At 33.8% G+C, this 23,118-nt stretch overlaps 1 protein-coding gene across 4 annotated transcripts in view; it reads right to left on the reverse strand.

The window, feature by feature from the left end:
• The window catches only part of UBE3A (ubiquitin protein ligase E3A), a 99,002-nt gene that overhangs the window by 14,536 nt on the left and 61,348 nt on the right, over positions 1-23,118 (reverse strand). For all 4 annotated transcript variants that reach the window (XM_037016610.2, XM_017645908.3, XM_073227110.1 and 1 more), the window contains 5 exons: positions 22,669-22,976; positions 12,677-13,920; positions 4,263-4,407; positions 1,352-1,557; positions 557-721 (listed from right to left, as the gene is read on the reverse strand). In XM_037016610.2, coding sequence (XP_036872505.1) covers positions 557-721; positions 1,352-1,557; positions 4,263-4,407; positions 12,677-13,920; positions 22,669-22,861 — 1,953 coding nt within the window. In that variant the 5' untranslated portion in view covers positions 22,862-22,976. The remainder of the gene's footprint in view (positions 1-556; positions 722-1,351; positions 1,558-4,262; positions 4,408-12,676; positions 13,921-22,668; positions 22,977-23,118) is intronic.

A 23,118-nucleotide genomic window follows, 5' to 3' on the forward strand; every position in this document is an offset into this window, starting at 1 on the left:
ATAATATTTTATCAGACATTAATATAAACTCATGCTTTTTAAAGGTTTACTATATATTTATCATAATTTTCCTTTATGTTCTGGGTTATTCCCCTGTTTCCAGATGCATTCTTTTCTAGTCAATAGAAAATAAAAATCTGATTTAAAGATTACAGAATTGCATTTAAGTCACATATATATGTGTGTACATTAAATGCAATCATCATTTGTTTGGTGTTAAGGACCTTAATCATGAGGTCCCTGTTTCCCTCCCCTCCACAAGCCTAATATTATAAACATCCTGCTTTTCTTAGTATTACAGCCTCACTGAACCACTAGCTCTCACTCTTGTTTTCCTTGTCTTAAAGGGATTTAGTCACTCAACTGTACTCTCATATCAGCTTATATCCTAGATTTAGAAAACTGTGGCTATTTCATTTACAGGATCATGGTTACAAGATTTCTTGGATCTTTGTATGGATTTAATAAATACTTCTTTAAAAATTACAAGCATATGTGCTTTGCAATTCTGTTAATAAAGAGACAAAGACAATGATGATATAAAAATATTTATTACCTTCCTGTTTTCATTTGTAATCGGAATTTTATCACCATTTTCCTTTAGATCATACATCATTGGATTACCAAAAAGATCTGTCTGAGATATCTGGAAAGTGATCATCATATCATCTTCCACATTGCCTTCATATTCCAATAAATCTTTTAAACTCTGATAAAGAACCTAACAATTAAAAACGGAAAATTAAGCCTATCACAGAATTACAAAATGTAACAGTTTGTATCATTTTTCTTGGAAGAAAATAAATTGACAGTAAGAACCAAAGCACAGATGGTATCGTTCCTATCCCCAAATAGTTTATAATACAGAAACTACAAGAAGACTGCCAGTCACTGATGATGTCCCATCTTGTGCTGAGAAACCCCACACCAGCAGTTTAGCAATGCATTTCACATTGCCCTGCTTGAGAAACTCAGAGGTGTCTCAGGGAGGAGATGAGGAGAGAAACACACACTGACTGTAGCTACCAAGCCCCTTACCCAGGACAGCTCTGATTTTACCAGGCAATCTCTTATGAGTTCATTAAAAAACAAACAGAATGTTTAAAAACACTTTTCTATAGAATCAGTCTTACAAAACCTGCTCGCTCATGGCAATATATAAAAAACTTGCCTTTTGAGTTTTTAAGTGTTCATGGTACAGAAGATGGTAGGTCGAATAAAAACAACTTTATCTTACTAGGTATATCATCAAATATTCTAAATGAAAACTTATTTTTTTAATATAAATTAAACTATGTTTTTGCTTTTAAAGAAAATCTAAAAGAACAATAAAAAAATGACAAAGACTTACGGGGTGAGAGTCTCCCAAGTCACGAAAAGTTCCTTTTTTGCCCATTAGCTTCCTGTAGACAACCATGGGAAAATGTACATCCAGTATACAGTTATTGTAAATAGCCAGACCCAGTACTATGCCAATCAGAGTAAACTGACCCTCAGTTTCAAAAGAGGATGGATTAAACCAAAACAACTTTGTAGATTCATCATATGTGAACATACCTATAAGAAATGATTTTTAAAATACATTATTTTACTTTATTAAAGACTGATGAACAATACAAATGTAAAACAATTATACATGTAAACTGAGATGTACTAGGTAAACAAAATTTTTTTTCTTTGTTACATTAGCAACTTGGAGACTGATTGTTATAAATTGTGGCAAATGGCATATGATTTTAAGAAGCCAAGTAAACAATATGAGCAATTTTGGTGGTGTTTTCCAAGAAGTTAGGGAAATGTTCATTAAATTCAAGTTCTCTAGTCTTCTACTAACACAAATGATAATTTGCCATCATACTTTATCCAGTGAATGGCTGGCAAACGCAAAACAAAAGGACAAAAGGGCATCATATGCTGAAAATGTTTCATTTACAAAAACATTTAATCCATATGCACTGCTTAACATTTTTTTAAATTTCATTAAGGAAAAGTTATTTTTTCAAAATTGCACAATGGTCTAAAAAGTTTTCTCTCATCTTTCTAACAAAGTCAGGTAGCAAGTACGTCAACTCAGATAAACTTGATGAAAACTAAAGTTATTTAATACATTAATTGGGAGCCAATAAGTAAAATGAAAGTCATCTATTTCTGGTATTCTTTCAGTTTCACATGGTCTTCAATATTCAACATCCAAACTTGCAAAACATTTTTATATCACTCACTTAAAAACAGGAATCTTGGTTTTATCTATCTTAATAACCATTCCTAAAGCAAAATTATCTTCTCTTTAGATTAGTATCTGAGGAAAGGATTAAATGACATTTTAATTGAATTTTCAACACATTTTCCACTTTACTAAAATGCTTATCAGTTGCTAGTGTGAAACTACATGAAAATATTTTAAGAATTAGGTCTGAACAAAAAGGGGGAATTTCCAATAGGACAAACTTTAGAAATTAATACAGCACATAAATAAATCAATTTATAAGATTTCTGATAACTTTAAAAATGTTTCTTCATTTTCACATTTTAAGTTAAATATAAAGGAACTTTAAAATGCCCCCTTGATCATAAAAGTATAAATTAAGCTAGGACATTTTTCTAATGCAAATTAGTATTCATGAATAATAGTTAGAAAAGTATCCAATTTATACCTGAATCTCACAGTTTAGGTTTTAATTATTTTTTACAGGCCTAAGTTATAACATTCATTGAAGTGCTAAAAACTTCATTTAGTTATAAATGTGGTATTAACAGGATCAAGAAGTTGAAAATAATTACAATTAATCAATAAATTTGATGAAATCTCACAAATGTCCTAAGTCTAAGAGCAATAAACTACAAATTAGTCAGAATATAAATTACAAAGGTCTCTACTTTCATTTCTGTATAAGAACAGTAATAATTTCAAAGTCCAAAGAGATTCCATTTTGGTCATATTTTTTTCAGATCCCTTTAAGAAAAGCACCATGAACGGTAGCTCTCCTAAAATGTTCCCTTTTGATATTTCTATTGCCATCATATCACAAGTGGAACTGTTTAATGTATGTTTTTTCTTAAAAGGATTTCTGCATGTAATGCAAGTATACTTTATATAGCTAATGTTCAACATTTCCAGATACATTAGAAGCTACAACTAAGGTGTATCAAACTTATGAAGCTTATAGTCTTCTACTTCAAATAGGGCATGGTTTTTGGGTGTCTTGGTTTACTTGGAACAAATTACACAAAAAATAACCTTCTTATTGTTAATTAAGACTATATAGTTTTAACTACATGTCATGAACTCAAAATGTTTACTTCTATTTACATATATATGTATATATATGACCAATTAACAGCCACAGGTAAGTTAGTCAAATTCAATGTACATACTAAGAATCAGTAGGCTTTAACAAGCTCAATTTTTAAAGTTTAAGGGAAATAATCTGCATTATTCTGTGTTACATTCTTCACAATTCTAAATAGTACCTTTTTTAGAATCCTTTTCTTCTGACATGTATTCAGTTTTAATAGTAAGGAAACCAAGTAACTAAGTGGTTGTACTGTAGAAACGGAATCAGTTCATAATTACCAGTTAAGTACACTATCAAAGAAGCTGTTGTTTTTTTCCCTGTTCTACTTTGCCCACTTTGTCTATTTCTTTGTCTATCAGTGGAACTCAAATCCTTCACTGTAAGGCTGACGTACGTAGATCAGTCTTTTCCGAAGTGTGTTCAATAAAAAGTCTTCTGGAAGGCAAATGTTATTCAATGTAGGGTGGAAAAAAGGTTTCTGAAATTCAGAAAGTTTGGGAAAAGATTACAATATTAAGCCCTAAGAAATCCTGTAGCAAATAAACCTAAGTGATTTGGTATCACTGTTTCCACACTTTGAGCATGGTGTACCTGTGAGACATTCTCCACATGCTCGACATCACTGCTTTACAAGATCTTGTTTCAGAAATTGAGTTTGATGATGTTTTAGGCTAAATACAGCGAAGTCCTTCAACTGAACCATTTGAAAGTTATTTTCAATTTCATTTACCTAAGAAATAATTTCCTACATTAAAATATTTGGCTAAGTAATATAAGACCTTGAATAAATGAGTGATGCGGATCAGTCCCCAAACCCTGCAAATTCAGTCATTATCTATGTTTCTAGGTAATCCATCCCCAAACCTCTTCTGCTGCTGCTCTTCATAATTGAGAATATTGATAAACCTGATTAAACAAAATTCTTAATTCAGAGAGACATCATGATCACATCACTAAAATATTTACCAATATCTGGATTGAAGATTTCCTCCACAACCAGCTGAAAAAATTCTTTGGAAACACCTCCCTCATCAACTCCTTGTTCTCCTTCAAATTCTACATACAACTGTTTCTTCAAGTCTGCAGGATTTTCCATAGCGATCATTTCTAGCTAGTAAATGAAAAGATAAAGTAAAAATAAGATGACTGCCAGTACTAGGATGAAAACAAAAACAAGGAGTTAAGTCTAGAAAGCAAAAGGAGACTGAATTTTGGTTTGCTTTAAGTGGAAACAGGAAGCAAACTGGTAAAAAGCCAGTGAAAGCAAAGCTTCAGTCTCACAGATAATTAAAAAATTAGACAGAAAAGAAACCAACATAGAATTGTAAAAGGGTTACTTTCTAAGTACTGATTTGTTATGAAATTAACATGTAGTAGAAAGTCAGGATTCAATATTCTGTTATTTGCATATAACAAACCTGGGCTTTAAGATTAAGACATAGAAGTCAAGACAGCAAAATGCACTACTACTCAAACTAAGTCAATCAGCAAAAACAATGGAATACAGAAGTCTGATTTTGTTTATTAGAATAGAAAAAAATTCAATAATTAAGTCTTAATATCTATTAAGCCATAAATACAATAAGTTTGATTAAGAAAAATGCATTGGGTAAATTATGATCTATTATAATAGCACTTAGTATAAATTACCACTTTTTAATGGATTAGAACACACCTATTTTTTCAAGTAGATGAAATGCATACTTGCTCAATCCTTACTCTTAATTTCTTATTAACAATTACAAAACTCTAGTATCTAGCATTTCAACTATAAATCTTTACCAAATACTTTGCTATATCTAAAGAATAATGAATATACATGGTGATTAATCTGTCATTATGAGTTTAATCATAGAATCAGCACTAGATTCTAATGTGAAACATTTAAAGTACTGCTATTTATTTATCTGAAATTTACTAATAGCATACTTCATTGATCATCTGCCTTATTTGCTAAGTTGACTTTAAATGCCTCGGGCTGTTAAAAAAAATTTTTAAATTGTCAACCCGGAATATCTAAGGGTGTTCAGGTTACTGCAGCTATTCCAGTAAGAATTTTTATAATAGTTTTGAGCAATGCAAACATCCTCAGAATAAGTGTACTATAGTTCTAAAGTAATTACTTCAGTTCACAGCACTAGTTAGGACATTCCAGTCTATAAAAAAATCAAATAAAATCTCATAAATTCATGAATCAGGTCATTTGCCCAGCTAGATCAATGTTGTCAAACTGCCAACTGCAACTCATTATTGCATAGTCCAATTCAAGTAGTGGCTTGCAACCAATAATGGAAAAAAATCAGAATGCATTCCATAGTACTGGCACCTATTGTTCTGTGAAACTGTTTGTTATACTTACAGACATATATGCATGTAATGATGGTATGTAAAATATCTTTTACAAGGGGTTGCAATCAAAATGTTTAAAGAACAAAGGCTAAAATGATCTCCTGAGTATCTTCAACTGTTGGATTGTACATTCTGTGAATTTAGAAATCTTTAGCTCTAAAGAATGTCTGCCCTGTATGACAGTAGTCTCCAACATTTACAAGGTCATTTTTATGCCAATCTGTATTAAGATAACTTATTTTTGAGAAAGGATGTTGTGGAAAAACTGAGCCAGAATACTGTGTACTAGTTCCAACTGTCAATTTTAGCAAGGAATTCAAAGTAAGCTTCAGTTTAAACATCTGCATAGAAAAAAAAGGGAGGGATAGTTCTCTTCTTTTTCATAAAGTTGTGAAGGCTTACATAAGAATATATGTGAGAGTTCTAGAGTGTGCAATATTATTAAGATAACACAACATGTTGCTCTCTTTTAAAACAACTTTGCTCCTCTTTGAACAAAAGGTTCATTATTTGACTTTACAACTTAGTCCCATGTTTTGAAAAAACCTTGGGGAAAAAATAGTTCCAGTTGGAAACCTGCTTCAAGCCACAGAATATAAAGAACCTGAGGATTAAATTAGATTTATAATCTTAGCTCACATGTGGTTTACCCATCAGTCCAACATCCCTCATTGCCATGAAACCCATTCCTAGTTTCCATCTCCCAGTTCCCATTTGCCTAAAGGACCATAAGTCAATTTTTATATATGCCCTTATAACACAAAGACAAAACTGCTTATAGCAAGTACAATGCATTCCAAGGCGAAAAACAATTATTTGCTATTTAAATTATGCTTCCTGTAATTCTTCCTCATTAACATTCATAAATGAGGGCTAAGTATAATGATACTTTTTTAAAAGATTTGGTGTAGTTTCTACAGGATTCTGAGGCCCTGTGTTGTAAAACATGTTCAAAACCTGAGACACTTTATGTGAAAACTGAAGTAAATTCATCTTCATTCCTAATATTACATGCTGAGTCCATTCCTATCAATCTCTACTGTTCCACATCTTGAATGCCAGAATTTAATGCAGATTTATAATTGTGAACATATACCTTTGTTTAGTTTCATCTTTAAAATTAGAATGTTAATAAATGTGAAGCATTTAGATGAATTCCCTGTACAACAATGCTTTATAAATACTAGCTATTGTTCTTATTGTTACTTTTAATTTCATTGGTCCTAAAATTTTTATCAGGTCTCTGAAAACCTAGTGACCGAAGACATTATAGAACAAAAATATTCCAGTAATAACAATGTAACAATAACATATAGCACTTGGGGGCACTATTTGAAGCACTTTACATTTATCAACTCATTTGTAATTTTCACTACAAACAACCATATGAGGTCAGTAACATTATTAACCCCATTTCATGGATGAAGACCCTCAAGTAAGATTCAATAACTTGCTCAAGTCAGAATTAGTAAACTCCAGGTAGCAAGCTCTTAACTACTGTTTCACTGCCTCTCAATGACCAGCATGAGTGATTTTTACTTTATGTTTCTGTATTTCCAATTTTCTTTACACTAAATCTGTTTTTACTTTCAGAGTCAAGATGGTACTCGAATGTAAATACATAAAAATAATGATTTGAAAAATGGTGGGAACTGAATTCTGTAGGTGAGAATTTCCCATTATCTATCATAGATGATCATTTTCAGATACACATTAAGTAGTTCTATTAGATAATGTAGCATTTATGTATACTGGGTAGCTTACATTTTTAAAAATGCTTAATTTTAACAAACATAAAACTTAGTGGTATCATTTTGACAAAGGCCATTAAGTAAAGGGCTGCATTAAATTTTTTCTTAAAATTATCCACTTCCAATCCATTGTTCAATTAATGACTAAAGAATTAAACTGTAAAGTACATCACTTTATGTAAAAGATACACTCCATTTAAAATAATTTTTAAAATCAAAAGCTATCTTGGATGCAATAGGGTTTTTAGGGATTAGAAGAATGTCAGTGGACATGCTGAAAGGAGAATTTGTATGCATCTTTGAATTGAATTCACTTAGTGTATGAGAACTGGACTTTTATATACAGGTTTTCTTAAAGTAGGGTATATTTTATATTAATGCAATATAAAGACTGACAAAACACAGATTAATGGGGGAAAATAAAAATAGAGTGTTTGTAGTGACATCTACCTCTTACTTATATGACTTCCTCTTTTTACTAAGACTCCTGACTTCATCACTTGTTGGATAAAACAATTTTCAATTTCTGAACTTTTAATTGGCCATGATGATGAAATCCTAGGGAGATAATTTAAAAAATATATATGGACTTGATACTAAAGCATTCTCAGAATGACTAGGTAGGATAATATTTTAATATAAAAATACTTGCCAGATTTACAAGAGTCAAGAGAAAAACCCTAATCTTAAAGATTTTTAAGTATCCTGAGCTGCTACTCATGCAAATCCATTCTTATCAATAGTTAAAAAAAATTCCTTAATGGTATGGATATTTAAATAGAAGTACTATTCAGATAAAATAGACCTAATATTTGAGAATGCCTAGGATCCCCAAGAATGGCTGGTTTAAACTACTTCAATTTTTTGGACTATGGTTAACACTTTGCTAGTGAGTATGTTTAAACTATGGACTAGACTGAGATTTTTAGATCATCCAGATATATTAAGTGTTTTCATTTCTTTATAAACAAGAAAGTCTTTACATCTTAAATGTAAGGTTTAGATGTTTGGGTAATAGCCAAATCACATAATCACATCTGCCTGCAAGAAAGGAACCCTAAATTCTACTTCCAGTTCTATCAAGGTCTTTAGGCCAGAATCTCTCTGAACTTCTTTCCTCACATGTAATACTAAGGAGCTGGACAAGTCTCGTTCTTTTAAATTATTTTATGGTGCTGGGAATTTATGGAGATCTACTTCATTCTATTTTACTTTGAGGACATGAATCAGGCATGAAATTCTTCATCTGAATTATATTACATCAAAGAAACAGTAACTGTTCATTGTATTAACACAGTATCAGACTGTGTAAGATACAATTAACCATACCCAGAGCAGCACAGAATAATCTTAGTCTTAAAGCCTTGTAGTAGGTCAATTGATAAATAAAAGAATCAAGTTTTGTTTCAGTAACTCAGGGAGTTTGCCAAAGAAAATGCTAGCTCAGTTAGATAGTGTGGCTGAGCCCTACTCAAAGTTCCAGGACTCCTTGGGTAATTTGAAACACATTCACATCACCATTAACCCCTAGTCTAAGCATGCTATCTTCACCATCTTCTTAATGGCTGCCATTTCCTAACATATACCTGTGTGTAAAAAATGGCCTCAATAAATATGTATATATAAATTGTACTAATAGCCACCTTTCCAAATACCGTTTTGCTGTCTGACTTTATCAAAATATACAGGGTACTACCAGAAATATAGATTCCTAGGTTCCCCAACAGAGTTCCTAATTTGAATGTCTACAGGGCAGAACCTTGGATTTTTCTTTTTTAAAAATAAATTTCACATCCAGATGTGAATGGCAGTTTGGGGGCTGATTATAAATGCAATACTGTCTGTCTTCTTTTCTGATACTCATACATTCTATCTCCTAATAATTAAAAAAAATTTTATACCCTCTTCCCTTGAGAATGCTTTGTCTAAGAAAAATGACAACTGAAGAACCCAAAAGCAGATTAACATTTTTAGTAAAATATTGTAAAAATCTCATCAGGACTTTTTTCATTCAAATGGAAGCTCAGCTGTGAGCTCATGTTTATCACTGTACTGTTTTTTAAGGGACAATAACACAAAATAGTGAAAATAAATCCTAGAGCGAATATTTGAGTAACTTAAGGGTGTGGGGATAGCTCTTAAATGATTCTGAGATATTTGTGAAACTTACAGATTTTATCTTATTTCATTAATTATAAAATTCAGTTTTGTTTCTACATTTTAACATCTCTGAAATCAGGAATATACCACACAACTGATAGCATCTTATAACTAATTGGCAGCATTTTTTTTTTCTTAGTAGTAGTAACAGTATATCCTACTCAATGGTATCTTAGGTAAAATATTGTAAACACTAATTCTTCTGCTGTCATACAAAGGCAGTTCCTCTGAAAATTAGTTAGGACCAACCTGCTAGTCTGGTTTGAATTACACAGTACACAGGAAAGCAATGAACATATTTTCCTTTAAAAAAAAACCTGTATTAATTGAAGTTATTCTCTCTCTCTCACCTTCCAAGCCAGTTTTACAATCAATCAATAACTGAAAAATAACACCCAATAGAAAACATACTCAACAGTGCCATACAGGTAATCACTGTTAATTATAAATTAATGAGTTGATGAACTCTTAAGGCTTGTTTTAGCTCTTGAAAGTCTAGGATCCTATAACCTTAATTATTTTATTAATATTCAGCTCACTGCAAAGTTTTTCATTTCCTCTTCTCTTCCCAACCCTACTCTGTAGTTCAAAATCAGCAGGTCATAAGAAAGTGATCAATGAGTTTATTTTGTTAAACTGTCATATAAAAGACTGAGACTTAAAAAAAAAAGAGCGAAGTCAATCCTTGGAGAAATAAGATGTTAAAAATCCATCAGTACTTTTTAATGTTCACCTTAGAAAATGACCTTAAAACTACTTTTTGTTGCAAACCTACTTTTTGTTAATAAAATAATATGACTTCATCATAATTATCACTTGCTGTGAATATTCCTAAAAGTACAGGCAGATTATCAATCAATTTGACTTCCAACACCTACTTTGATGCTTATTTTTTCTAACCTTTTTTACATTATATATATATATTTTTTAATGGGGAAAGGGGAGAAGAAAGGGAAGACAAGTTGAGAGTAAATAAAATCTACTTAGTGTGAGCATTTAGAGCCCCTAAGTAGTTTCTCAGTAGTCATGATTCACCTTTACATCTCTACTTAACGAAGTGCTCCACACACAGGATGTCTGAAGTGAGCTACTTTTCTGAACTGGTAATAAAAATATACAAGTACAGATATTATCTAATGCATCTTGATTTATAATAGGTCAAATCATAATATTCAGTTTGGATATAATTAAGCAAAAAATAACTTTCTTTAAAATCATTAAAAAATAATTTTAACATAATTAAAAAGCTCAGTTAATTTTAAAGGAAGGCCATATAAGCCAAAATGATTGTTTCTTCAAAATCCTGGATGATAATATAGAAACTAGAATAAAGTACATATACAACAAATATCTAAATTTAATTGGTTCTGAGCTTTACTTTTACTAAGGTTTGGGAAAATGGTAGGAAGAGGAAATTAAGATTGGGTAGATTTCTAAGCAGAAGGTAGATAAAGAATGTGGACAATTTTTTAAAGCTCTAAGTTGAATTTTACAGAGATTCATTTTTATTGCTTTTTAAAGGTTAGCAATAGCTTTTGCTGGGAAGGATGAAAGGATCACAATCCAAGTAGCATAAATGTGCAATCATAAAATGTGTAGTTTTGGGATTTGCAGTTCTGCTCTAACATGTAAGTTCATAGACAGACCTCAATATGGTTTCCTTAAAATATCACTCATATCCTTAGATGATAGTCTAGCATTCTGCTAAACTGTTTGCTGTCTGCATGATGATCAGTTAAGTATACTTAATTATTCACGTAGCTCAAAACTACATAAAAAGGGCACCAAGAAACAATGATAATTACTCCAAGCAGTTTAATGCCCTTTTCTGTCTGTTTACTGCCTGAGTTGCTTAAAAAATGTAGAAACTTTCTTCAACACTTGAAACATATTTGGCTATTTTTCAAAACAGTAACAGAAAGAAGAGACACAGAACCTCTGTAACTTTTAAATTTCTGAGACATCAAACAACTTTTTCCACTGGTTTAGTTTTATGAATTGCCAGATTTAGGTAAGACCTTTCTAAAACTAAAATATATTTTAAAATAAATAACACTGTTTCTTAGTTGTCTGTTGGTTCTTATTCTTTATTCGTATAGAAGGTTGACTATAAATATTAGTTGACATTAAATTTTACTTGAAGTTGATGAAAAAGTAACTAGCAATGACTGGTGTCGTCTAGTATTATGAATACAATAAAACCCTGAGATAAAGCACCCTATTACAGATACAAATTTTATTACAATGTTATTGGTTTCTTCCAGCCAGGCCCAAATTCTTAAATGGAGGCACTAAAATTCTTATTCATGGTGAAGGGAAGGAATGAACAAAAGGCAATCCATCGAAACAGGAACTTAGAAGGCAGGTACCTGTGTTCCCATTAGTATCCCAGCTCAGTCTCCGGATTGGGTTGATGATACAGGCACCATTAATTTTAACATTCCTGGAATAGCTATTTTTTTTTTCCCAGAAGTTCCAACCAACTCCCAAGACCCAGAGTAGTCCATATGGATATTTAAGTAGGAAGAAAATACCACAATCGAGACAGGCCATACGGGGACATTCTGAGTGACCCAGCAGGAACTCTTACTTTACAGGCAGCACGCACCAACCTGCCCAGGTCCATTTCATCAACTTCACAATAATGCAACTCTGAATTTTACGTGATGGAGCTTTTCGACACATTTATTATTTTACGGTGTAATTTCATTGTTCAACTTCTCCCAGTTAAGGCTTGACAGCCTTATGTATTACTGGGTATCTCTACAGTCCTCTCGTTCCTGTACTCTGCTCTTTCCCCAATACCCACTTGTCTCCTGAATGGAGAAACTTTAGGGGTTAGGTGTCAATATCTAGAAATTCTACTATTTTTCAAAGAGAAAGTGATCATTACACAGGACAACCAACAATTTGTGTAATACATTTATAAACTTGGACAAAAATGACAAAAGCATAATACATTTACAATAAAAAATGTCCATGTGTTCCTATACTATACAACATCACATTATTTTTTTCAAACAGTCACTTAACAAAATGAATTCACTGATTCATGTTCACAATCTCCCCATAATTTGGTAGCTGTTCTGATACTAATGTTTAAGTAGCAGCCCCACTTACCCGGACGAGTGCATCATCTATGATATGGTCACGTCTGACTTTGAGTCTCAAATACGGATTCAACTGCTGTCCTTGAACTAAGCTGTAGAGGACAGTGATTCTTCGTTCACTGTACATGCGAATTCTATTGTCATAATATAATCCCAAATTCTTTGTGACAGCATTCAATATAAAGGGACATGTCATAAAAGAAAATTTGTTCTCTGTTTCTACTTTGAAAAAAGTATAATCTTTATCCATTTCTAGAACATCATTCAGTGGTTCATTAATAAACTCTTCAAAAGGGATAAGTGGTTTTCGACAATCCAGAGTTTTAACACCAAGTTCAGTTTCCAGTGGGTCCACTCGAGGACCTTTCTTGTTTCTTCTTTCCTCTCCTAGTAGCTCCTGAAGTGTCAATTCGCTGGACTCTGGTATGGGCTCTTCATCATCTTCTTCATTATGATTTGTGTCCACTTCCCCTCCCACTACATTTGCATAGTAAACCATTTTCAAGCACTTTGAAGCAGCAACGATAGCATCATCATCATTCACTAGATTTCGACTGTTAAATTCATTGCTTATGACTTTGTAAGTAATAAGCTGCTGAAATGTTTCCATCATTCTCCGAATCTGGTCTGCACTGTACTTGGACCACAGTCTGACCAGTTTCCCTTGGGCTGCAAGGGGCAGCTTACTCATTGCTTTGCAAAATAATGGCAAAGCCATTTCCAGATATTCAGGACTGTGGAGATTTCTATTCTCCATTACAATAATGAATAAGTTCAGATAATTAGGATCTCGGGAGTATACATTGTGATATGTTAAGTCACATTCCACATTAGGTGACAAATATACAAGTGCATTGAGAAAGGCAGTTTCTATTTTTTCATTAGACAGCAATCTGGTGTAGACTCTTCTAATGGCCTCAATGTCCACAGACACATCATCAGGGCCTAATTTTTGTAAGTTGTTATCTCCTTGCGAGGTATCATTTATCCTTGAGGAAGAGGCCTCTGAATCTTCTTCCATAGCAGCAGAACATGCAGCTTTTTCTTTTTCATCTTCATCTTTGTCTTCATCCTTTCCTTGAAGAGATTTCAGTTCTTCCTTGGTATGTTGTTTGACTTTCCGAAAGCTTTGTACCAATGCCTCAGCACTAGAAAAAACTCTTCCAATAACACGGATTAAGGGGGAATAATCTTCTCTCTCTCTACATAATTCCAGAATTTCATATACGATCTCTTCTGTTAGGTAAGTCACATCTAGAAAATTAGAAGAAAATCAAAGAAATTAATTTTCATAGTATGTTTGTTTTAATAAATTCTAGTGAAAAGTAGCCAAACATTTTGCACTCAATTATCATTTACGATTTATAGGTCTTTTAAAAAAATTCTAATATTTTCAATAAACATAATGCTTACCTATTTTTTTCAGTGAACTAGTAATAGCAACCACCTCACCCATTCGTCTATAGTCCATCAATAATGCATAGCTTTTAATGAGCTCAATCTCTTTCTACAATCCCAGTATTTATTAACATGCAGCTTTATGAATCAAGATATTATGTGCTGACTGATCACACCTCCTACAACCTTGCTTTAGAGCAGAAACACTACTGAGAAGTTTCTTCCTCATTTTACTACTCTGTTCTCAAAAGACTAAGGCAGCAAGGTTTTATGAAAGGTTCCTTCAGTAGCCTCTTTTGGAAATAGCCCATCTTATTTTTGTATACAAGTGAGCTTGAACAACATGGGGGCTGGGGCACCAACCCTCTGCACAGTCATAAATCCATGTATAACTACCCCAAATTTTACAAATAGTGTACTGTTGACCAGAAGCTTTACTGATAACATAAAGAGCCAATTAACATATATTCTACATATTATATACTACATTCTTTATAATAAACTAAAGAGAATGTTTCAAACTGTTAATTTCCCCCCCAAATTCCAATGTATTTATAAAAAAAATCTGCCTGTAAGTGGACCCATGCAGCTCAAACCTGTAATTCGAGGGTTAACTGTATATTAAAAGCTAACTAGTTCCTTCTGGGTTTCTGGGTTTTCCTTCTTAGTTTTTTCCAGGGCGGCCATTGTGTTGTTGACTGAGATGATTAATATACCATTTCTCACTGCAAAGCTGCAAAGTTGACAAGATACTTCATCTGTAGCCAGATATCAGGTTGGAATAAATCTCACAAAGTGACAAGAAATAGTTACAGAGAAATAAAAAAACAACAGAATGGGAAGAGGAAAATTATGTGCAGTCAGGTAAAATAGAAAACCAAAATATAGTCACCAAAATCTACTATTTTCCTTCCTGGACACAGAATTGGACCAAATTTTCTTACTTTCTGAGCATTTTTGAGGCAAGCCCTATTTTCAGGCCTGGACTTCCCTCCTTCTGGCTAATGGGATGATGCTTACAGGATGGCAACTGAGAGCAAGTGCTAAAGATTACAATGCCACTACACCTGCACCTCTGAATGTGAAGCAGAACTTACCAGCCATAATATTATGGCTGTTAAAGATGAGCTAGAAATAAACTTCCTCTTTCATAACCTTGTACTTTTTCTGGGGTGTACTTAATACTGCAGTCTAGCAGATTCTTACTAGTATTACCTTTCCCCATTTTGTCTTCAGAGTCTTTAAAATACCAGTAATGACTATCCCTCTTAGTTATACTTAATCTTTTCTAGTACTTTTTTCTTAATATAAATTTTATAACTAAGATAATCTGATATACTACCATTGTTTCTGCAGCTACTTAACTTCAAGGAAGTTTTATTATATTTTTTTATTGTATCCATTCTGCCCCATAAATAATTAACATCATAAAAGGCAAAAATGACAGAGGCAGTGAAAGGTCAGACTGATACCAATTTATTACACATTTTTAGAGTTACAGTAATGTTAAGTTGAAATTTTAATGAAATCATGGAAGAAACCAAAAAGAGACTATTTCAAGGATTTTTGACATAAAAGCATCTGAAGCCCTGGACCACTGCAGGGGGAGTTTGTAGCAGTTGCTGGGGGGCATCTTTCTTCTTGCTCACATCTCTCTCTAGACGTGGTAGATTAGGCCGCCATGACCACCTTTTTGCCAGTCGACTGACTGTTCTTATACCTGCTAGTATTCCCCCACACAGTGCCTGGCCAACTTAAAGCTCTCATTCTCTTCACCAACAAAACTTAAGTCTGTACATAGACTCAATGAAGAGTAAATTTGGAGGTTATGGAACGCATTAGTTCTCAAGGGGAGTGCTGTTGGATGAAACACATGAGAAAAACTTCATGTGTTCCTTCTCTTATGGTTTCCTTACTGGAGAAAAAAATACAAGCACACACCTCACAAAAAAGTGAATTTTAAATGCTGTAAAATTTAGTAACTTCCAGTTGTCATCTTGGAGTCAACAACTCAAATGTTAATTTACTTCGTGTTGTATGATATGAACTTGCATAACATTTGACTTTTTCATAGAAAGTGACTGAGTGGAAAACATTTAAAGCATTCAAATTCAAACAGAAGTAAATCCCAGTGCTTGGGAACATCATACAATTGACATCTTCTAGATTTAACACCTCAAATCATAAAACTTCCTGATATTTACCATAAGTTTCAATTTAAAAAAGGAAAAAAACCAACATTTTAAAATTAACTTAGATATAATGCACTCATTCTCATGATCTATTACAAAAAACAAACAAAACCCTCACCCCACATTTTTCTCATTTACTGTATGAGATAAGCCTATAATTACAAAATTTCACCTTACCAAAGCTGAGAAATTATCTCAGCAACACTATTTTTTCTTTTATGATATGCATGAATATCAGATAACTGGAGGTAAAAAAAAAAAAAATTCAAATCCTATAGTCAATAGCTTCATTAATAAAAGAAAGAAGTGAAAACATCCTTTAAACAGAAGATAGTAAGTTGATAATCAACTACAATACTCTGGGTAGAGATAATTCAAAAACTTGAAAGCTCCAAGTTATTTGTGTATTTGTGTGTTTTTTGTGATCGCTAATGGCTACCATTTATCTGGCATTACTGAAAGCACTCAAATGTTTGTTCACAGGCAAAACTGACCAATTACAGAAAGGATATGAAACCTCTAATGACAAACCAATGGACCTACCTCATTCCTAACTGATGGAAAGAGGGCTATGTTCAATGCTGGGCAGTACCCAAAAAAAAAGTTTTGTGTTAAGAGTTATACTAGTTTAGTTTACATGGGTACATCAACTTAAATTTTCTATTGTGGTTATTTCTAACTCCAAATTAAAGTACTATAATCATTCTGTATCTGAAAGGTGATCATTCTGTATCTGATAGGTGATCTTCTGAAACTGCTGTCCTCCCCCAGCTTTCTGGTGTTTCTGGGCAAACACTGCAGGCTGAGAAAACTCCAAATCTATACACCCCCTCTTCCCTGACATGCCATTATAACAGAAACTGTTAAAAACTAAACACTAGTATTTCAACCCCCATTTGTACTTGGGGACAGCATGTGACTCAGGTCTGCCAATGACCTAAACAGGAGTCTCCTGATAGATTTCTGAGAGTTTGTTTTCACAATGGAGGGAAATACGATTAACTCATATTTTCAGTAGGAAAAATAATCATTTTAATTAATTTCTATTAATAGATATACAGAATAAGCTAATATCATCTTCAAATTACCCAAAGATCATGTCTCTAACAAATTATAAAATTGTCCTTCAAATGAAGAAAAATCATGTTTACTAATATTTCAAGACCATTTTTCATAAGGTGGTACAAAGCAGGCCAGTAAAAACACAATCAAACTGCAGAATATAAAGAACACCCCAAATAAAGCTTTTGTTATTTTAAATAAACTATTCAGATATGTTATTTTACAGGAAAGAGAATAATATATTTTATCTATGAACTTTATGGAGATTATATTGGTCAAACTATACTGACAAAACTCTTCATCTGGTCTTTCATCAAGAGTGACAGACTTGTCATTAACCACTCAGGCAGAAGATAATTTTAGTCATGTGGCTCTATCTCCACTGTGAAAAAGGAACCCTTATACATGTTCTGTATGATATATAAAATTTCTTAATATGATTCCCACCTCTGCTTTAATGTATTTGCTTCACAGTAAGAGACAATATAAAATGCAAGTGATTACTGAATGAACAGCCTCCAAAAGTTGAGCCACAACAGTATCAAATTTTATCACACCACATATCTGATCTTTGGTCCTTACCAGACTGTCAACACCAGAGATTTTTTTTAATGGGCCTTAACTTTTTAAGAATTTATCTTCAGGTTTGTTCTATTAAGGATGTACAGGTATTGCCCACTTTTCAAGAGGTGGTTGTACACCACTTCTTTTCTTATAAAAGAACTACATAAGTACGTATCTGTTTTCACTAACTAAACAAATCTGAAGAGGAATTTTGCTTTACAAGAACAGGTGAAAAACGAAAATAGTGTTCAGTTTTTGTTTTACAGTGAGCCATTACAGACAGCACATGCCCCAAGCAGTTAGTGGCAGTGCCAAACTCCTTCACTGGGAACTACACTCAGCATCTCAGCATAAAGCTGCCATAGTTTTGCTGTTGATTTTGCACAGCTGTTAGCAAGATGTGTCCTAAGGTAAGATTTCAGAGAAATGAAAGCTTTATTTTCAGAGATCAGGGGAAACCTATATAGGCTTCTTCTGACTGTAAAGTGTGAAACAGCTAACTTGGACCTCATTTTTCAGTATTTTAACTGGAAAAAATTATAAATACCTTCTTACCAGACAATGTAAAACTTCTAATTTCCTAAAATAACCAAAACACAGTAAATATTGCAATTATACATAACTATCTTGTTAGGATGAAAAAAGTTTTGCATCCTAGTCATTAAATCATTAAGTTGTTAAAAAAAAGTTGCTATGAATGCAGTAAAATGGCCTATCGTAGGGACAACAATATTCTAGACCCATACTCTTTTTTGACATGTTATACTCCTCAGAACATCTTTAGGTGATTCTGATATTCCATTAATTCTACATAAAATATATCAAACTTTTCCCAGTGTCTTTTTAAGATGTTGAACTGAGCTGAGTTTTTCAGACATAAATATAAATTAGTTTAAAAACATTGTAATTAGAGTATAAACATTTATAAAGCTTGGGTATCAATAGAAAGAGGTATTTGATATGAGAGAATATTGAGACATTTTTGTATGATATACCTGTATATCTTGAGATACATGTGTGTTCCTGAAAATATTCTTATTTTATAAAATTTTACAGTGAAAAAATTTCTTCTATAAAACAACTTTGTAACTAGAGGTAACAAACATAATTATCAATCAAAATAAAAGTATTAGTGCACTTAATACATTTATAATTCCTAGTAGAATAATAGTATAGTAATAACAGAATGTGACAGAAAAAAAGGGGGAGGGACAGTAGCATATTGGAAGGAAGTATAAGAAGCTGCTACATCACACAGGTTTGAGCAAAAACAGCACACAAAGACTGGGGATGACCATTCAGTAAGCATCTCTAAGAGGAAGCACATAGCCAAAAAAGATGTGTTCATCCATCCTGTAATATAAACCTCCATGGCTGGCTGGCAGCGCATTCTACAATAAGTAACTGGTACTCTGTAGTGCATGGATCTAGGGACCTGTGTATAATGGAGTCAATGCAACTTCTTTATTATACATACTGACAAACTGACCTACTTAATCACAGTGTATGAGATAATCCATGTAACAGAACCATGCATTATGAAGCAAAACTTCTACCAAATTATGAAAACAGCTTTAACATGGAAACTGAAAAGCTATATGACACAATTCCATTTCACTAATTAATTTAAACTTAATACATACAATGTTACAAAACTTGGTAAGTATCCTGTAACTCATATACAAGCATACCTTGGATATACTGCAGGTAAGGTTCCAGACGACCACAATAAGAGAATATTGCAATGAAGTGGGGCAAATGAATTTTTTGGTTTCCCAGTGCATATAAAAGTTAAGTTTACCCTATACTGTAACCTGTTAAGTTTGCATTATGTCTAAAAAAAAAAAGTAGATACCTCAATTTAAAATACTTTATTTCTAAAAATGCTAATCATCATCCAAGCTTTCATCAATTTTTACTGATGGAAGGTCTTCCCTTGATGTTGACAGCTGCTGACTGATCAACAGTGGTTGTTAAAAGTTGGAGTGGCTGTGGCAATTTCTTAAAATAACACAGCAATGAAGTTTACTGCATTGATTGCCTCTTCCTTTCACAATGCTGTTTGATAGCATTTTACCCACAGCAGAATTCTTTCAAAATTGGAGTCAAAGCTACTGCTTTATCAACTAAGTGTGTGCAATATTCTAAATCCTTTGTTGTCACTTCAACAGTCTTCACACCATCTTCACCAGGAGTAGATTCCATGTTGAGAAACCACTTTCTTTACTCATCCACAAGCAGTAACTCCTCACCCGTTTCAAATGTTATCAAGAGATTATAGCAGCTCAGTCACATCATCAGCCTGCACTCCTAATTCCCGTTCTCTTGCTGTTTGCACCACATCTGCAGTTACTTCCTTCATGCAAGTCTTGAACCCCTCCAAGTCATCCATGGGGTTTGGAATCAACTTCTCCCAAACTCCTGCTAATGTTGATAGTTTGATATCTTCCCATGAATCATGAATCAGTGTTCTTTAATGGCACCTAGAATGGTGAATCCTTCCCAAAAGGCTTTCAATTTACTTTGCCCAGAGCCATTAGAGGAATCACTATGTATTGCAGTTATAGCCTTAAGGAATATATTCTGCAAATAAAAAGACTTGAAAGTTGAAATTCCTTCCTTGATCCATGGGCTGCAGAATGGATGTTGTGTTAGCAGGCATGAAAACAACATTCGTTCTGTTGTATGTCTCCATCAGAGCTCTTGGGTGGCCAGGTGCATTGTCAGCAAGCAGTAGGATTTTGAAAGGAATCTTTTTATGAGCAGTCGGTCTTAATAACAGGCTCAGCATATTCAGTACACCATGTTGTAATGAGATGTGCTGCCATCCAGGCTTTGTTGTTCCGTTTGTGGAGCACAGACAGAGTAGATTCAGCATAATTCTTAAAGACCCTAGGATTTTTCAGAGTGGTCCATGAGCACTCGCTTCAACCTGAAGTCTCCAGCCGCACGTGTCAGTCCCTAAAAAGCATCAGCCTGCCCTTTGAAGCTCTGAACCCTTGAGCCAGGCACTGACTTCTCTTGAACTGTGAAAGTCCTAGATGGTCTCTTCTTCCAATAGAGGGCTGGTTTGTCCACACTGAAAATCTGTTGTTCAGGGTAGACACCTTGTTTAATGATATTAGCTCCATCTTCTGAGTAACTCACTGCAGCTTCTACACCAGCACTTGCTGCTTCACCTGCACTTTTATGCTGTGGGGATGGCTTCTCTCCTTAAATCTCGTGAACCCACCTCTGCCTGCCAGCTTCCAACTTTTCCTCTGCAGAAGGCTTCCTCTGTTCTCAGCTGTCAAAGAATTGAAGGGCCTTACTCTGGATTAGACTTTGGCTTGAGGGAATGTTGTGACTGGTTTGGTCTTCTTTCCAGGCCACTAAAATTTTCCCGTATCAGCAGTAAGGCTGTTTTGTTTTCTTACCATTTGTGTGCTCACTGGAGGAGCACTTTTAATTTCCATCAGGAGCTTTTCCTTTGCATTCAACAACTTGACTGTTTGGGCTCAAGAACCCTACTTTCAGCCTGTCTCAGCTTTCAACATGCCTTCCTTGCTAAGCTTAATCATTTCTAGCTTTTGGTTTAAAGTGAGAGACATGCAACTCCTCCTTTCCCTTGTATACTTAGAGCCCATTGCAGGTGGGCCTAATTTCAATACTGTCATGTCTTGGGGGATAGGGAAGTCTGAGAAGAGGGAGAAAGATGGAGGAATGGTTGGTCAGTAGAGCAGTCAGCATACACACATTTATTAAGTAAGTTCACCACCTTTATATGGGCACAGTTTGTGGCATGACAAAAGAATTACAATAGTATCAGAGAACACTGATCAGAGATTGTGTTATTAACAAAAGTAACAATAATAACAATAATTATGAAAAAGTTTGAAATATTGTGAGAATTACCAAAATGTATCAGAAACACAAAGGGAGCAAATGCTGTTTGAAACATGGCACTGAGACTTGCTTGATGCACGGTTGCCACAAACCCTCAACTTTGAAAAACGCTCTATCTGTAAAATGCAGTAAAACCAAGCATACTATGAGGTATGCCTGTATGTTTTAAACAAAAAGCTTCCTCTTTGAATACACAATTACCTCTGATGGGGCTAAGCCTTGTCAGCCATTCAGAAATGTGATTACCTTTTTACTAATATTTGTTATTTACAGAGGGCATAAATGTTTTGAGGATAAAAAAAAAGGAAAGAAAGTTTTTAACAATTTGGCAATGCAGGATCATTGAGAAAACAAAGTGAAGTCTGCACGAAGAATGGCACTGTTACATGTGATTATTGGTGGCATGAGTGTGCTGGTTATGGCAGCATGTGAACACAATATGGAAAGAATACTTTAGAAGGAAAAACTGAATTATTTTTAAGGTAGCTATTCCAAAATCCTGCCTTGCTTCCTCTTTCTGCTATTTTCATTGCATAGTACTTGGGTTCCACAACTCATACCACATGTTCAGTCCAGCTATTCCATAATTAAGTAGACTTTGTAGCCTACTTGGGAGATTAACTACCAGTATATTTCCTGACTGAAATGCTTAAAAGTTCCAATCAATCATTAACAAAGGAACTTTTGGAGTATAATCTGCTTCTAATCAGAGATGTTTATAACAGTAAAATGTGGTTAAATCTCTAACTTATTTCGTCCTTTACCACACACAGAAAAAATCAGTTCCACTATACTATCATGTCCTAATGTCACACAATTAGACAAATCAAAACCTCACACATTATTTACATCTCCAGTCTTGTTTTCAGTAAAAAATTCTCAATTAAAGAGGACATCTTACCTTTAAAATCATCTCTTGCTCCTTGTCCTTCCTTCTTATTCATTTTTATGTCAGAGCAGGAGTTGTTAGGGGTACCTTTCGAGTTCTCAAGGTAAGCCGAGCTTGCTCCTTTCTTGGAGGGATGAGGATCACAGAGTTTTGCATTAATCTTATAAAGCTCAAGGGCTTTAATAGCTGCTGCATTGTTATCCATACGAAGAAAAGTTGGACAGGAAGCACAAAACTCATTCGTGCAGGCCTCATTTCCACAGCCCTCAGTTAACTGGTGGTAGTAGCGTTCTATTAGATGCTTTGCAGCTGCTCGCTTCCTGTACCAAACATTCAAATAAGCACAGTGATTATGATTAGTACAGCTCTGAGGTACAAAGCTCAACAGATCATCAGCAAGACAAAAGTTAGTCAAGCACTGAAGTAATAAACTTGCATATTAAGATGAGGTGTTAGAAAATG

This window comes from Manis javanica, chromosome 18 (assembly GCF_040802235.1).
Source record: "Manis javanica isolate MJ-LG chromosome 18, MJ_LKY, whole genome shotgun sequence".
Classification (NCBI taxonomy): domain Eukaryota; kingdom Metazoa; phylum Chordata; class Mammalia; order Pholidota; family Manidae; genus Manis; species Manis javanica.